The sequence below is a fragment of the Saimiri boliviensis genome, chromosome 3, assembly GCF_048565385.1.
Source record: "Saimiri boliviensis isolate mSaiBol1 chromosome 3, mSaiBol1.pri, whole genome shotgun sequence".
NCBI lineage: Eukaryota > Metazoa > Chordata > Mammalia > Primates > Cebidae > Saimiri > Saimiri boliviensis.
Genome location: NC_133451.1, coordinates 69,144,997 through 69,161,918, shown reverse-complemented (window position 1 = coordinate 69,161,918; position 16,922 = coordinate 69,144,997). Strand labels below are relative to the sequence as shown.

Genomic DNA, 16,922 nt, shown 5'->3' with positions numbered 1-16,922 from the left:
ATTGATGATTCTAATTAAATTCTAGAAGGAGAAGGGGGTCTCACCTACACTGGGTAGATGTGGTCACCTGGAGAGATGGTTCAGCTTGGGAAATCACCAGGGGGAGAAGACAGCTGACCATTATTACCAAAGGTGCTGATTCAACAGACTGAGGCTCCCTCAAGCTCATTTTCCATGGCTGACCTTATGAAGTTTTCATGTTTTTAGCTTTTCCCTTGAGAATTATTTTACTTCCCCTTTGTATTCATTTTTTCTTTCATTCTTTCTTTTTTTCCTTTTTTTTGAGATAGAGTCTGGCCTTGTCACCCAGACTGGAGTACAGTGGCGTGATCTTGGCTCACTACAACTTTCACCTTCCCCATTCAAGTGATTCTCCTGCCTCAGCCTCTCAAGTAGCTGGGACTACAGGCACACACCACCACACCCAGCTAATTTTTGTATTTTTAGTAGAGACGGAGTTTTACCATGTTGGCCAGGCTGGTCTTGAACTCCTGAACTCAGGTGATCCGCCAGCATTGGCCTCCCAAAGTGCTGGGTTTATAGGCATGAGCCACTGCACCCGGTCACTTTTCATAGTGATTTCTAAAATGTTCTCTGCTTGTCTGTAGATGACTTCATCTTCTTCTCTTAAACAGCCACATGTGATACCTACTTAGAGCAACTTTCTAATTTTTCTCATGTGTAAAAATTTTAGAAAAATATCGTTTATTGATTTTTAATTATAAAAGCTATAATAGAAGTATATAAGTTAAAAATGGAACTCTCTCACCCAACCTCATTCTCCAGAGGTCATTACTGTTAATAGCTTGGTGTATAGTCTTTTATTTTGTATTCTTTATTGACTTTTTTTATACAGATGATATCACATTAGGCATACTCTTCTGCAATTTGCTTTTCTTCATGTAACAATGTATCTTAGGGTCGTTTACCTATCGACTTGCTTTGTTCTCTGTCATGGTAGAATACAATTCCATTGTTTTTAAAGCATAGTGAAGTATTTTGTTGGTTCTTTACTGATAATTACTTAAGATGCTTTTTGTCGTCCTAGCTACTCAGGAGGCTGAGGTAGGAGAATTGCTTGAACCTAGGAGGCGGAGGTTGCAGTGAGCTGAGGTCGTGCCACTGCACTCCAGCCTGATGCCTGTTGATGAAGCGAGACTCTATCTCAAAAAAAAAAAAAAAAAAAAAATATATATATATATATATATGTATATATATATATATATATGCTTTTTATTTGGGGAGGAGAAGGACTTTAAGAGATCTTCGAGGATGTCATTTAAGAAAATTTCTTATCTATGTTTTTCATGACAATGACAAATGTTTTCAAAGTATTACCATATATAACCTCACGTCACCCTCCTAACAACCCTGTAATGAAGTTACCATTATCTATAAATAACAGAGAAACAGATGAGGCCATGGAGCCCCAAGGCAGGGATCACATGTGTCTTTGCTGTTATAATGATAGCTGGGCACCCCTTTCCCCCTTCCACATGACGTAGGAAAACGTATCCTTTTTGTCCTTGGTGACAAAAGGTCACCAAGAGTTAGTTACAACTACCTGATGGAGACTTCATTTCTTTCATCTCTTGTGGTTGTTCCAAATAATTTATTGGCCCACGATAGATATCAACTTCCTTACTCTACAGCAATGCTATATTTTTATCTCTGATAAATTTTTTGTAGGTCATCTTGTTCTGCCACCATGTTTGAACTTATAAATTCATGAGAAAAAAGGTGCCTAAGGGCAAAAGAGGATTTATTTAATAGCAATCTCTGACTCAGCAATAATCAGTATACATCCCGCTGATTTGTGCAGCATTGAAATAGTATGTCTTTTACTGCCTCCAAGAACATGTTTTTGATTGTTGATATTTTAAAATAAATACCAGATTCAGTCCATCAATATATATTGAGGTTTTACTGTATACTCAGCACTTTAAATATATAATTTATGACCCTTGGAGATATACAGATGAGAAAACTGAGTCTCTGAGAGTTTAAGTGCCCAAGATTGAGTGAGAGGGTGAACAAAAATTCTCACCCACATCAGGCACTCTTCAGTACACAACTTGGCTATGCAGGCAAGTTACCAATGTATCAAACTAACTTGTGAGTTATTGACAGGCTCATTCGTTGCTGAAGTCCTTTCTAGTTCTAAAACTGTGCAAATATTGAGGAGGAATTTTGTTGGTTTAGACATGATAGCTTCTCACTTTACCCCAAATTCAGATTCTGGTTTCATGACGTCTCATAGAACTGGGAACCATTTTGCACACAAAAAGACATCAGTCTTCTTTCCTCTGGTTATTTATTCAAACTAAACTAACTAACATAAGCAAGATGAGTCTTTAATTTTGATTTGCAAAGAAAAAGATAATCCCCAATACCACAACCTTCAAAAATAGGGGAGGCGAGTGGGGTAGAAGCGAGGTAGAGAAAAGAATAAAAGAAGTGGAATCCACTCTTGATGTTAAGTCAGTACACCTCACATTACTTCCTAAAGAAGAACTAGAGAAAGTGTTATTGTATAAACAGAAATATGGCATAATGATCCAGCAATCCCGCTACACTTCGAGTGTATATCCAAAGGAAGTGAAATCAGTATTTTGAAGAGACATCTGCAATTTCATGTTTATTGTAACATTATTCACAATAGCCAAGACATAGAATCAACCTATAGTGGATGAATGGATGAAGAAAATGCAGCATATATGCACAATGGAATACTATTCACCTACAAAAAGGATGAGATCCTATTCTATGTGACAGTATACGTGAACCTGGAGGACATTATGTTAACTGGAATAAGCCAGGCACAGAAAGACAAATACTGGATAACCTCACTCATATGTGAGAGCTAAAATAATTGAAATCATGGAAGCTGAGCATAGAATAATGGTTACCAGAGACCGAGAAAACAGAAGGAAGCAGGAGATGGGAAAGGCTGGTTAACAGGTATGATGTTACAGTTAGGTAGAAGGAATAAGTTCTGGCACCCTGTTGGATAGTAGGTGACTATAGCTAACAATAATGTATTGTATATTTCAAATAGCTAGAAGAGAAGATTCTGAATGTCCTCATAACAAAGAAATGATAAATCTTTAAGGTGCCAGTTACCATACTTCGATCACACAGTGTCTACATGTATCAGAATATCATGTTGTATCCCATAAATATGTACAATTATTATGTGTCAGTAAAAAATAAGTAAGGCATAAAGTTTCTTCAATTAATATTTATAGAATCCCTACTCTATGTCAGGCACTGTGCTAAATCCTGGGGATGAAATGCTGAATTTGCTTACAGTCTTTCTTTGAAGGAACTTATAGCCTAATAGTAGACAGACACAAGACTGAAGAGTGTGATATGGTATTGCAATGATGGAAATGTGAATAAGATGCTCAGGAGCTCAGAGAGGGGCATGTCAAACTGGCTTCTTTAAGGAATGTGATGCTTCAAGTGAGCCTTAAGGAATGAATAAAGTTGGCCAGCTTAAGAGAAGTACGATAGGAAGAACATTCCAGGTAAGAGCAAAAACACAGAGGTCATGGTAGTTAAAGTACAGAATTTGAAGAAAGGAGGGAAGAAAGATGAGGCCTTTGGGGAAGTTGTTTTTGTGTTTGTTTTTGAGGCAGAGTCTCGCTCTGTTGCCCAGGCTGGAGAGCGGTGGTTTGACGTCTCGGCTCACCGCAACCTCCGCCTCCCAGGTTCCAGCCATTCTCCTGCCTCAGCCTCCCAAGTAGTTGCATTACTAGTGTGCACCACTGCACCCAGCTAATTTTTTTGTGTTTTTAGTAGCGGTGAGGTTTTACCATGTTGGCCAGGCTGGTCTCAAACTCCTGACCTCAAGTGATCAGCCCACCCTGGCCTCCCAAAGTGCTGAAATTACAGACATCAGCCACTGCACCAGGCCTGAAAGATGGGTTCTGTTTGGAGTCTGAGACACCCCAATGAAAGTTTTTGGCAAGGGAGCTGAGTATGTGGGGCTGAAGTTTAGAGATCATCTGGGATGGAGATAGAGATCTGAGAGGTGGGAAGTGAGAGCTGAAAATGGGAGAGTTAAGTAAAGCAGCCAGGGAGCATATACCAAGTGAGGATCAACAGGTATTTGAGAATAGAATGCAAATTAAAACCAACATTTAAGGACAGACAGCTCAAGAGGCAGACAGAATAAGTCAGAAAGATAGGAGCAAACACAAGAGTTTGGTATCACAGAAGGTCAAGGTGTAGAATTAAAACAAAGGTGCGGCCTATAGAGACAGATGGCCTTGCTGTTCCGGCAAGGTAAGGACTGAAAAGATGAAGGCATTAGAGACACCAGGAAAGGCTTTGATCAAGAGTGAGGATGAAAAAGGTAATTTTGAGAGGAAAGAAAGAGAAAATCTGTAGTCTACTCTTGAGATAAATCTGGATGAGAAGAGAGGTTGGGTGACAGCTAGAGGAATATAGGAGGTCAAAGGAGGAGGAGGAGGTGGCGGATGAACTGCTTTGAGAGTGCCAGATAGGAGATTTCAGTATGTTTCTAGGCTGAAAGGAAAAACCAGTGGAAAGGTTGGAAACAGGAGACACAGGGAATGACAAATGGAGGGAACTCTCAGGGGAGAAACATCTTGTGCACTGAGACTGGAGAGGTGGGGAGGATGCTCTCACGTGATTCATAGACAATTTGGCCTACCTGATTTAATACTCTGCCTGCATCTCCTAGTACAGATTCTCTCTTCCTTCTGTCAGCAAACAGCTCACTGTCCCTTGGATTTGCTGTGTCCTGCAGGAGAATTGTGCTTAAACCATGGGAAGCGGCACCTCCACCCAACATCATTTTGCTTTCCAGAATGCAGAGAGAGGTATGTGTTTCCCACTTTCCAAACCATCTGTGGGTACCACAAAGCCCAGATTGCATGGAGAGGGTTGGGGGTTCTCAAGGTAGAAGCAGAAAACCATTACATTTCTCCTCAGGCCAACTCTTAGAGGTCAGCTTCCCGTCCTTGTGTCATGCCCACCAAAATGTCCAGTTGATGTATATTTGAGAGAATTAAAATTTGCTCAGGGAGTTAGTATTGTCCATTGGGGTTGATCTCAAACTACCCATGTACAAATAAATGAAATAAGGTTGGCCAAAGAGGGGATGAAACACATTCCAGGCAGAGGGTAGAGCATGTGCAAAGGTCATGAGGTGGGAAGAAGGAAGCATGAGCCCCCTCTCGTGACTAATCTAACAGTTTTTTAAAACAATAGGCCAGGAGATGTGAGTCACACCTGTAATCCCAGCAGTTTAGGAGGCTGAGATTAGAGAATCTAGCTTGGGCCCAGGAGTTTGAAACCAGCCTGGGCAATATAGCAAGACCCTCTCTCTCTAAAAAAAAAAAATTTTTTTAATTAGCTGGGTTTGGTGGCGAGGATCTGTAGTCCTAGATACTTGGGAGCCTGAGGTGGGAGGATTGCTTGAGCAGAGGAGTTCAAGCCTGCAGTGAGCTGTGATCACACCACTGCACTGCAGCCTGGGTGACTGAGTGAAACCATTTCTAATATGGTAAGGATACCAACTGTGATATGAATGGCAAATATTTGTTCCCAGTTTGTCATTTGTTTAGACCAATTTTGGAATTAGCTTCAGGTTAGGGTTTCCTTGTCTTGTGAAGAACACAAATTCAACCTACACACACCACAAGCTAAGACTTCCTATCTCACTGAGGACTCTGAGTTCTAGGTCAACTTACCTCCTGTTACCATGGCGGTTGGGAGGCAGAGATTTATTAGATCGCTCAAGGTACAGAAACTTCCCCAGCTCCTGCCTTTTCACAGGCAGTCCAGTTACCACTCCCTGTCAGGCACAGAACCCAAGAACTCACTCCCATCCGCATATGGGTGTTAAACCCCCAGCTCCTGAGACATGTGTCTGGTCCAGATTCCCCTGGGGCTTGCCTGACTTCAATGCCTGTAACTGCCTTTGGTTATGGGCTCTATCTTCATTTCTGGCACCCAGAGATCTCCCTTCAATGCTTTTGACTTCAGTTATCTGTAAAAAAAAAAAAAAAAAAAAAAAAAAAAATTAGCTTATTTTATGCAGATTTTTTAATGTGTTGGAGTGTGAGGGAGTCCTACACCTACTTAAGCATGCCATTTCTTATTGGAAGTCGATACTAGCCTCTCTATTTTCCTTAAAGGGATATCATAATTCATTAAGTTTTTATTGCTTACCTTTTGGCAAGCTTACACTTCTATTAGAGAAAGGCACTTCTTCCTAGAGGTATCATTTTTTTTCCCTTTAAATCAGTGTTGTATATAGAGACATAAATATTGTTGAAAAAGATCATGAAAATAAGAGGGTAATCATCAAAAAATTCTCTGTTCTATTTTTCTTAAATAAGTTACCTGTTCTCCCACAGTCTACTGTGCATTGCCTTGGTTCGTAAGTTTCTCACAGGGCTGTTACATGTGGAGCTTTTACAGCCCAGGTGTATTTGTCACGTGTACCCGAATAATTTAGTTTACACGTGGCCCAAGTAAGAGGTGCCTCTACATTTTTGCATTGTGCTGTTAAAAATACATGATGAGATAAAGAATCTTAAAAGATCCTGCACTTCCCAGAGCCCATCTCAACTAAAGACAAGCCAGCCCCCTCACACCTCCCCAGACAGCCAACCAGGAAAAAGAAAGAAAGAGGGAGAAGGAGAGGTGTTGCCCACTTCTCCTGCCTTCGTAGCTAAAGCAGGACTGAGGATGTAATACGTATGTCTCATCACTGACAGCATTGGCCTTAGAATGCTCAGGGCAAGGTGCTGGCAGACAACCTGATGTCCACGATATTCCTTAGTGGTCCTTAAACTTTAGCACAAGTAAGAATTATGTATGGAGCTTGCTAAACTTCAGATTCCTTCCTGTATTCCATCTGTAGAGATTCCGATGTTGCAGGTCCAGGGTGAGGGGTAGCAGCTTGCATGTTTACCAGGAGTCCCTGAAGAATCTATAGTGCCAGCCCTGGATCTTTCATTCGCTGTTCTTTTTTTGGGTCAGAGTCTCGCTCTGTCACACAGACTGGGGTGCAGTGCTGCAATCTCAGCTTACTGCAACCTCCACCTCCCAGGTTCAAGCAATTCTCCTGCCTCAACCTCCCAAGTAGCTGGGATTACAGATGCCTGCCACTACACCCAGCTAATTTTTGTATTTTTGTAGAGACGGGTTTTGCCATGTTGGCCAGGCTGGTCTTGAACTCCTGACCTCAGGTGTGGCCTCCAAAAGTGTTGGGATTATAGGGGTGAGCCACCATGCCTGGCTGCATTCACTATTCTGAATATGATTTTACAGAAGTCAGTCAGTGGGGTTCAACCTCATCACTTATTATTTAGTGAGTGCCTTTGAGAAATACTAGTAATATGAATTTTTTTTTAAATAGAAAATCAGGTTTAGCTTTAAGTTTCTCCCAGCTTCTCTTTTCTCACGTCACCATCACCTTTCCTGTTAGGAAAATCAGCGAGAATTCTATTATCTCTCTAATGCAAGCTAAATATATTAAATCAATCTGTCTACTGTTTATGAGGTCGACCTGAGTCAGCCTGCAGGGTTTCTAATCCAGCTTTATCCACAAATAGTCCATTCATCGCCAGCAGCATATCTAGGCCTTGGAGCTTAAGAAGAATCTAGTTATGTGGACAGCTGTCCCCTTCTCTGGCAGCAATACTTGACCACAGGTCCTAAGCCTTACATAAAGAATGAAATCTTCACACTGTAACCTGCCTTGCCTGGTCACCTAGCACCTTCAGGTAACCTAGCAGGTTACCTAGGTCCTGGCAAAAATGAGAGGCCCAGTGGCCATGTAGGGGACTGCCTGGTTGGTGCTGTCTATTTTGCGACGGGGATGCTTAAAGCCTGCAGGGATATCACAGAACTGGGATGACAAACGTGGGAGCTGGGAAACACTTGCTACCCCCTGACATTGTATGATGCATTAATTTCAGTATTTGTTTATTGTTTCTTTTTCCCAGTCTCCATCTGGTCCTGCCCTTTTCCAGATGAGGACATTCAAGCCCTGGACAACTTGCCTGAAAACACAGAGCTTGTCAGGGCAGTTTGAGGTCTAGAACTCAGGTGTCTTGACATCCAATCTATTGTCACAATATCAAAATGTCCACCCCACCCACACATTATAACCTGTCAGAGATGCCTCATCCTTGCAATCTCATGAGTTTACATCTTCTCGGATCCTGGCAGTACAACCTTTTCATCCCTACACAGAAATGTTTTTATCAATAAATGAGAATTCCCATAAACCTACAGTGATATTAGTGGGCGGGCATGGTGGCTTACGCCTGTAATCCCAGCACTTTGGGAGGCTGAGGCAGGCAGATCATGAAGTCAGGAGTTTAAGACCAGCCTGGCCAACATGATGAAACCCCGTCTCCATCAAAAATATAAAAAATTAGCCAAGTATGGTGGCATGCACCTGTAATCCCAGCTACTCGAAAGGCTGAGGCAGGAGAATTGCTTGAATCTAGAAGGTGGAGATTGCAGTGGCTGAGATCATGCCACTGTACCCCAGCCTGGGCAACAGAGTGAGACTTTGTCTCAAAACAACAACAACAACAAACCTAAAGTGATGTTAGTTTAACCGTCAGGGAGGAATGAAGGGGAAGGGTTGGAAATGGGGAAAAGCGCTATTGCCAGCAGAAAGGCAAATATTTCCTATGGGCGTCCGTGGGTAGGGCTTCCCTGCCATCTTGTCCTCACATGTTCAGAGAGGGCCGAGCAGCTTCCTCTCCCTTCCCCCAAACCCCTGGCCCAGGGAGTCCCAGCTCATGGGCTTGCTTCTCCATCTGCATCATAGCCTTCAAGGCAGCAGCCCTGATCCAGAGATGGTACCGGCGCTACATGGCCCGCCTGGAGATGAGGCGGCGTTGCACCTGGAGCATCTTCCAGTCTATAGAATACGCTGGGCAGCAAGACCAAGTCAAGGTACAATGAGATGTGGGACGGAGCCGCCTCCTGCTCTGCTTTTCAGCCCTTGGGCAGCAGAGCCCAGGTGCTCCTAAGGAGAGCCCAACTGGACTCCTCGTGGGTTCTCTTCTCCCTCATCTCTAAAGCCAAGTCTCCTTGGGTTCTTCTGCAGCTCCATGATTTCTTCAACTATCTCATGGATCACTTCACCCCCAGCAGCCACAACGAGAGTGAGTATGAACTGCCACATGCCATGTCCTCCTGTCACAAGGACATAGATTGCAGGGTGAGGTGGGGGGTGCACAGGGAGTGAAACCATGAATCCGGTGACAGCCAGGGAATGAGCAAGGGGCTGACAAGTAAATGGCAGACTGGGATTCTATGCTGAATTCCCCTAAACACATACCTGGAGACAAGAGTTTAAGTGCAAGGAGTTCATTTATTAAGTTCAAGAAACACTGGAGGTGGGAGGGAGTGGGGAAGGGATTCAGGAAAGGAACAGCAGCCAGTCCAGCAACTCAGTGTGCCTGGGAAATAGTGCAGAACACAAGCTTCAGAATTATCCTACCTGCAAGCAGAGGGAACTGGAGTCTTTCTGTGTCAACTCCAAAGACTCAATAGCTGAAAGCAGGTGGGGAGGTGGGAGGGAAGAACAGGAAGGAGGCTTTTTGTTTGCTTTGTTTTGTTTTGTGTTTTTCGGAGAAAGAGTCTCGCTCTGTCACCCAGGCTGGAGCACAGTGGAATGATCTTGGCTCACTGCAACCTCTGCCTCCCGTGTTCAAGTGATTGAACTGCAGACACCTGAGTAGCTGGGATTACAGATGTGCACCACCACACCCAGCTAATTTTTTTTTTTTTATGTTTAGTGGAGACGGGGTTTCACCATGTTAACCAGGCTGGTCTCCAACTGCTGGCCTCAAGTCATCCACCTGCTTTGGCCTCCCAAAGCGCTGGGATTACAGGTGTGAACCACTCGGCCCAGCCGGGAGGTTGTTAATTCCATAGCATTTCTGGCCTGCCACCTGGATCCAGGAAATAAGCCCTCAGGCTAGAGACGCAGAGGCTGGCAGTTGGCAGCTGCTGGACTCTGACGCACCTGCTGCGCTCAGTAAGTGCAGCATCAATGCCAGTGAATGATTTTTCCACCCTGGCTTTCCCCTTTCCTTCTGCTTGCAAATTTCTGTACTCTCTAAGTCTGACAAGTCTTGATCTTTTAGAATAAAAGTAGAAAACATGACTTTTTATTCCTGTCCATCCTAGTCTGTTGTCACTTTCTCCTTCGTTTTTACTCTTCTGTGCTGGAGCTAAAGCCAGATTTACCATGTCCTGCTTCAACATTCCAGGGAAGAACTTTTTTTTTCTTTGAGACAGGGTCTCACTCCATTACCCAGGCTGGAGTGCGGTGGTGTGATCTCAGCTCACTGAAACCTCTGCATCCCAGGCTCAAGTGATCCTCCCACTTCAGCCTCTCAAGTAGCTGGAACTAGAGGCATGCGACACCATATCTGGCTAAATTTTAAAAAAAATTTTGTAGAGACAAGGTTTCCCTATGTTGCCTAAGCTGTTCTCAAACTCTTGAGTGTAGGGCTAAGGGTCCCACAGGGTTGTGGGGTGTCCCTTATGCTGTGCTGAGGCACAGGATCTGAGAAATAAAGAGACAGGAAACAGAAGTACAAGGAAAATGCAGCTGGGCTCAGAGGGGGCCACGTCACCTATAAGTGGAAATAGGCGAGGCCCTGAATGTCCAGAAGCATCTGTATTTATTGGGTATAGGTTAGGGGGAAGGGTAGTGAGTTAAGTCATCTTTAAGGATAGTGATAGGGTCATGAGCAATGAAACAAGGGGTCCACTCCCCATTAGGTCACCTAGGCTAGGAGGTGGACAATGTACAGCAAGGGGTCCACCCTCATTAGGTCATCGAGGCAAGGAGGTGGGCCTTGTGTAGTGAAGAGCGTGCAGTGTGCAAAATGTCTATCCATGGGCATACTACTCCTAAGAAGATCTACAGGAGGATGCTTAAGTCACAGCAGTGACAGAGCTGTCAGGGTCTACTGCCAACTGCTGGCAGCTTCCAGTGAGTTCTATAGGAGGATGCTTTTGAGTTAGCACAGTAGCAAGAGCTGATAAAGTTCACAGTCACCAAGGTGCGATTATCCTGAGGGGTTTTGAGCCCTCAGATGCTCGAGGGATTGCCGGTCTGAGGGCAGCCTTCCACAAGAACTGGAGCAAGGTCCTACAACTCCTTTGTCAGGAGGAGTGGCTCTTGCCCCAAGCCTGCCATACAGCGGGTATCTTTTTTTTTTTTTTTTTTTTTTTTTTTTTTGAGACGGAGTTTCACTCTTGTTACCCAGGCTGGAGTGCAATGGCGCAATCTCGGCTCACCGCAACCTCCGCCTCCTGGGTTCGGGCAATTCTCCTGCCTCAGCCTCCTGAGTAGCTGGGATTACAGGCATGTGCCACCATGCCCAGCTAATTTTTTGTATTTTTAGTAGAGATGGGGTTTCACCATGTTGACCAGGATGGTCTCGACCCCTTGACCTTGTGATCCACCCGCCTCAGCCTCCCAAAGTGCTGGGATTACAGGCGTGAGCCACCGTGCCCGGCCAACAGCGGGTATCTTTATGATACTGAATGCTGCCACCTGGGCCATGGATGCTTGTCCTGGAATAACTGTTTTTAAATCATGCTCTGCACTGTGTCTGCTCCAGACATTCCTCCGACTGTAATAAGCTGCTTATTCCTTAATTCATGCTCTGTACCGTGTCTACTCTAGGCATTCCTCCGATTATGAACTAAGATATAGTTATATATATATATATATATATATATATATATATATATATATATATCTGGAAATAACTGAGTGGTAAGATACTCTTTAGGCACTCATTCTGTGAACTAACATGTGATTATATAAAGGGAAATAACTGAGTAGTAACACTACAAACTGAGATATTCTTCAAGCACTAATTGTGCCAGGATTCTGCTTAGCTGTCCTTCCTCTGTGCCTATATGGTGGGGAGGGGTTACCCACACCAGGCTCAAGCAATCCTCCCTCTTTGGCCCCACAAAGTTCTGAGATTACAGGTGTGAGCCACCATGCCCAGCCAAGGACTATTCTATAGTGTCTGCAGACTTCGTGATCAGATGATCATAAGCTGGTCTACCTTTTCCATCTGGACTAGGGGACTTCCTGACCCGAATATTCACTGAAGAGAGATTCGCCCAGGACTCCAAGATGGAGAAATGCAGTGACTATGAGTCCATAGAGGTACCCGACAGTTACAGGGGACCACACCTCTCCTTCCCGCTCCTGCCTGACCATGCTACTGCCCTTGTAGAAGCATTCAGACTGAAACAAGTAAGCTCATCTGGGGAACTCGGGTCACCACCACCTCCATGAAATGTGTATGGGAGATCAAATCCAGCAGAGAAAGAATGGCCTCAGATTTAGGGTGTTCATGTCATGGGTCCACTAGACAGATTCTACCCCCGCTGTGCTTACCCAGGATCTTTGGGTCAATCAGCCAGTTCTGACGACTGAAAGCTTTTCTTCCTAATCACATAATCTCTCAGTGTTCATTCATCCCACACATAACTACTGAGCACTGCTTTGTGCCCCACACTGCTCTGGGTACTGACCCACAGCAGTGAACAAAACGGATGAAATCTCTGCCCTTGTGAGGCTGGCATTCCACTGCGGAGGCAGACAATGAACAACAAATAATAAATAAGTCAATTATACAGTATATTAGAAGGTGATAAGAGCTATAAACTAAGTTGTGGGTGGAAGAAATAGCAATCTTACAGAGTTTCTGGGAAGGTGATTTCTGAGCAAAGGTCTAAGGTGGTGAGGAATGTGCTGGGGAAAGAGCATTCCAGGCAGAGGGAGGAACACATGGAAAAGCCCTGCAGCAGAAACTTGCCTGGACTGTTCAAGGACCTCGGAAGGCCACTGTGGCTGGAGAAGAGGGAGGCAGCAGGAGAGTAACGGCGGTGAGGGGGATGGACTTTTATTTTTCCAAAAGAGACGGAGAGAGCAGACCTAGGAATGACATAAATTGCCTTGTTTTTTAAAATAATCATTCTGGTTGCTGTGTTAAGAGAGTGGAGGGGGCAAGGGCCAAAGCAGGGAGACCAGTCAAGAGACTATGGCAGTGGTCCGGGTGAAAGATGATAGCGGCTCGAACTCGGGGGGGTAGGGGCAGAGGTGGTGAGAAATGTCAGCTTCTGGCTCTATGTCAGAATCCAATCTTTCCCCTCTTCCACATGAATGTAACTCTTTGCAGGAGGAGCTGAGCTGATACATTCCAGTAATGACAGGGTCACTCAGTACCGTCAACGCCTCTGCCCTTAATCACATTTAACTGAGACAATCACGTGGTCCTCCTACGCCAAAGGCAAGGAAGGGTTTAACAGAGTAGAGAGGAAAGAGAAAAGTAGCTCAATATTTGCAGGAGGAACAAGTGGGGATGATAAAAAGCAGAAACAAGGGCAGAAGTTGGGTGAAAAAGAAAGGATCCGTGCATAGGGTCCCAGGAGCGGTTTACTGGGGTTACTTTTGGGGTCTTGGGTGATTGGGGTTGTTAAACAGTAAAGGTAAGGACCATTTTCCCTCACGAATGTCAGTGTCGTTTTCTTCCCTCCCTCCTCTTCCTCCCAGTAGCAGCTCCACGCTCGCTACGTCTTGAACCTTTTGTATGAAACCAAGAAACATCTGGTACAGCTGCCAAACATCAACCGGGTTTCAACCTGTTACAGTGAGGAGATCACAGTGTGTGGTAAGAGCTGGTCAGAAACGGCTTTCCATGGTAGACAGACAGAATGCTCTGCTCACGTGGGGATGCAGGAGCTGCAGTGGGGCTGCAGGGGGATGTGATGAGAAGCCAAGTTTCACTGCTTCGAATTCACGATTTGCATATTCACTCCACATTTGCTTAAAGAAGAGGTGGTGCAATGAAGCGGACCATGGAGCTCAGGGACCAGCCTCTGCTTTATTTTCCCAAGCAATGCATATTACTCAAACTCATGTTCTTCATTCAAAACAAAATCCCTGCAAATAACCAGATCCTCCTTGTTAGAAGATCGTTTATTGAATGGTACTTGAAAAAGCTCTGGTGAGCCGGGTGCGGTGGCTCAAGCCTGTAATCCCAGCACTTTGGGAGGCTGAGGCGGATGGATCACGAGGTCAAGAGATCGAGATCATCCTGGTCAACATGGTGAAACCCCGTCTCTACTAAAGATACAAAAAAATTAGCTGGGCATGGTGGCACGTGCCTGTAATCCCAGCTACTCAGGAGGCTGAGGCAGGAGAATTGCTTGAACCCAGGAGGCGGAGGTTGCGGTGAGCCGAGATCGCGCCATTGCACTCCAGCCTGGGTAACAAGAGCGAAACTGCGTCTCAAAAAAAAAAAAAAAAAGAAAAAGCTCTGGTGACTAGGAAATTATTCCTCCTAACCACATACATTCCTGTCCTGGGAAAAAGTCTTGCTAATGACAATTTTCCCCATCTTATGTTTCCAGTGATGGTTAACATCCTTATAGACTGACGTCCCACACCTTAAGCTAGCGGAGGGAGGCTCCAGTACACCAGGGATTGTAACTGGCACTGCCAGGGTCACCTGCAGCCTGCAGATAGGTCTTGCTTGCCTTGCAATGTTCATACACTTTTTTTTTAATTTATTTTTTTCCTCTTTTTTTTTTTTTTTGATTACATTTTAGGAATACACCTTTTCTTTAAGGCTCAGTCTTACTGTTGTCTGCCAGGCTAGAGTGCAATGGTTCGATCTTGGCTCACTGCAACATCTGCCTCCCAGGTTCAAGCAGTTCTTTTGCCACAGCTTCCCAGGTAGCTGGGATTACAGGTGCCTGCCACCACGCCCAGCTAATTTTTGTATTTTTAGTAGAGACGGGGTTTCACTATGTTGGCCAGGCTGGTCTCAAACTCCTAACCTCGTGATCCGCCCACCTTGGCCTCCCAAAGTGCTTGGATTACAAGCTTGAGCCACCACGTCCAGCCCATAAACTTTTAAAAATGGTATTTTGACATTTGAAAATTGGAATATTTTATATTAGAGTCTAGATTTTGCTTTAAAAGTCTCTTGAAAAATCTTCTACCACTGGCTCATAAGTGAGTAGCTGCTTCCTACTTTAACATGGGCAAAATCTTTCCAGTTCTCATCTATGTTTGCAACCCTGCTTGTTCTGTTTCGTCTTTGCTTCAGTAAAAATATAGGTCATTTACAATTTATAATAATCCAGCAGAAAAAAAATTATGCCTTCTGCTTTCAGTACTATCTCTGCAATGAGGAGAAATTAATATTTATCTTTATCTTACATATGGAAAACTTAGTAACTGTAGGTTTTTTTTGGTCAGATTCTTCTGGGTATTCTTTGTATAATAAAAATTAGAAACATTGGTAAAGAACAGTAAGAACTGATATTCTTTTTCTGTCTTTGTTAGGAGACTTACATGGCCAACTCGATGACTTAATATTTATATTTTATAAGGTAAAAGTTCAAATTAAGTTCTTTTCTTGCTCTGATGCTTAATTTAAAAGTTCAGATTCAGTATCAATTCAACAAATGCTTAAATATTTCTTAAATTTTAAAAATATTATGATTTTTTGAGATGGGGTCTCACTCTGTCACCAAGGCTGGAGTGCAGTGGTGCGTTCTAGGCTTACTGCAACCTCTGCCTCCCAGGCTTAAGCAATCCTCCCACCTCAGCCTCCCGAATAGCTGGGCCCACAGGTGCACACCACCATGCCCTAATTCATTTTTTAATTTTTAAATTTTCCTTTTTCAAACCCTTGTGTCCAGGGCTGACTTTCAATAGATCGTGGCAAAGGAGCTGCTCTGCTACAATGAAACCCTGACCCAGAAGCAGCTCCTCTGTGAATGGTTTAGTGCCAGGTTCCCCACAAACGTGCGTTGCATGATGGGCGAGGAGGCAGCCGCCTTTTTGACTGCACCCCGTTTCCCAAGACTAGGGGCTCTTCGCACCGGATCCTGGTCCCTGCGTGTGGCAGGGACAACAAGAGACCGGCTATCCGAGGCCATCCGAGGCCAGCTGAGACCCTGCCGCGCTGCTGTATGGTTCTGCGTGGGCGGGATTCTGATTTAGAGGCGTTCAGTCATAATCCCACAGATGGTAGCTTCATCCCATTGGCTCCTTAGCCAAGTACATATACCAACTATCTGAACATGCGGTTCCTATGAGCAGATTACCATGGCAACAATACATCATCGGTAGGGAAAAACTAACCTCACGATGGCCTAATTTTTTACACTTTTGATAGAGATGGGGTTTCTCCATGTTGACGAGGCTGGTTTCAAACTCCTGAGCTCGAGTGATCCACTTGCCTCGACCTCCCCAAGTGTTGGTATTACAGGCGTGAGCCACTGCGCCAGCCTAAAATATTATTTTTAATAATATTTCCTACTCTGCTGCCACAAATACATAATAGAAAAGCCAGCACCGCATTATATTTTAGTACATTTTTATAAGCTAACAAATATAAAATGTTTAATAACTAAAAGGGACCAGGTGCAGTGGCTCATGCCTATAATCCCAGCACTTTGGGAGGCCAAAGTGGGATGACTGCTTGAGGCCAGGAGTTTGAGATCAGCCTGGGCAACGTAGTGAGGCCCTGTCTCTTAAAACATAAATAAATAGAAGAAAATCACTATTTAGCAACTGATTTTCTTTTTTCCACATAAAGAAAACTGATTATTATCAAAACAATCAAAAGCTATTTTCATATATATTTTAGTTATAATGTGTAGAACATATAACAAGAGAGATGAGCATAATATTTTATTAATGGAATATTACTTTATTCACATACTACATTACCCATAGCATTTTCCCATGCATTATCTTGTTTAGTCCTGACAAATCTATGGCAGGTATTATTATTTCTAGTTAAAGACAGTGTGGCCAGAACTTTAAACTGGACTTTGGATCACAGGTTCGCTTCCCT

At 44.0% G+C, this 16,922-nt stretch overlaps 1 protein-coding gene across 1 annotated transcript in view; it reads left to right on the top strand.

The window, feature by feature from the left end:
* Positions 1–1,259: 1,259 nt before the first annotated feature.
* PPEF2 (protein phosphatase with EF-hand domain 2) overlaps positions 1,260–16,922 on the top strand; it is a 36,984-nt gene continuing 21,321 nt past the window's right edge. Inside the window, exons 1-6 of the mRNA XM_039468397.2 lie at positions 1,260–4,850; positions 8,828–8,955; positions 9,110–9,167; positions 12,123–12,298; positions 13,604–13,718; positions 15,401–15,447. Coding sequence (XP_039324331.1) covers positions 4,796–4,850; positions 8,828–8,955; positions 9,110–9,167; positions 12,123–12,298; positions 13,604–13,718; positions 15,401–15,447 — 579 coding nt within the window. The 5' untranslated portion in view covers positions 1,260–4,795. The remainder of the gene's footprint in view (positions 4,851–8,827; positions 8,956–9,109; positions 9,168–12,122; positions 12,299–13,603; positions 13,719–15,400; positions 15,448–16,922) is intronic.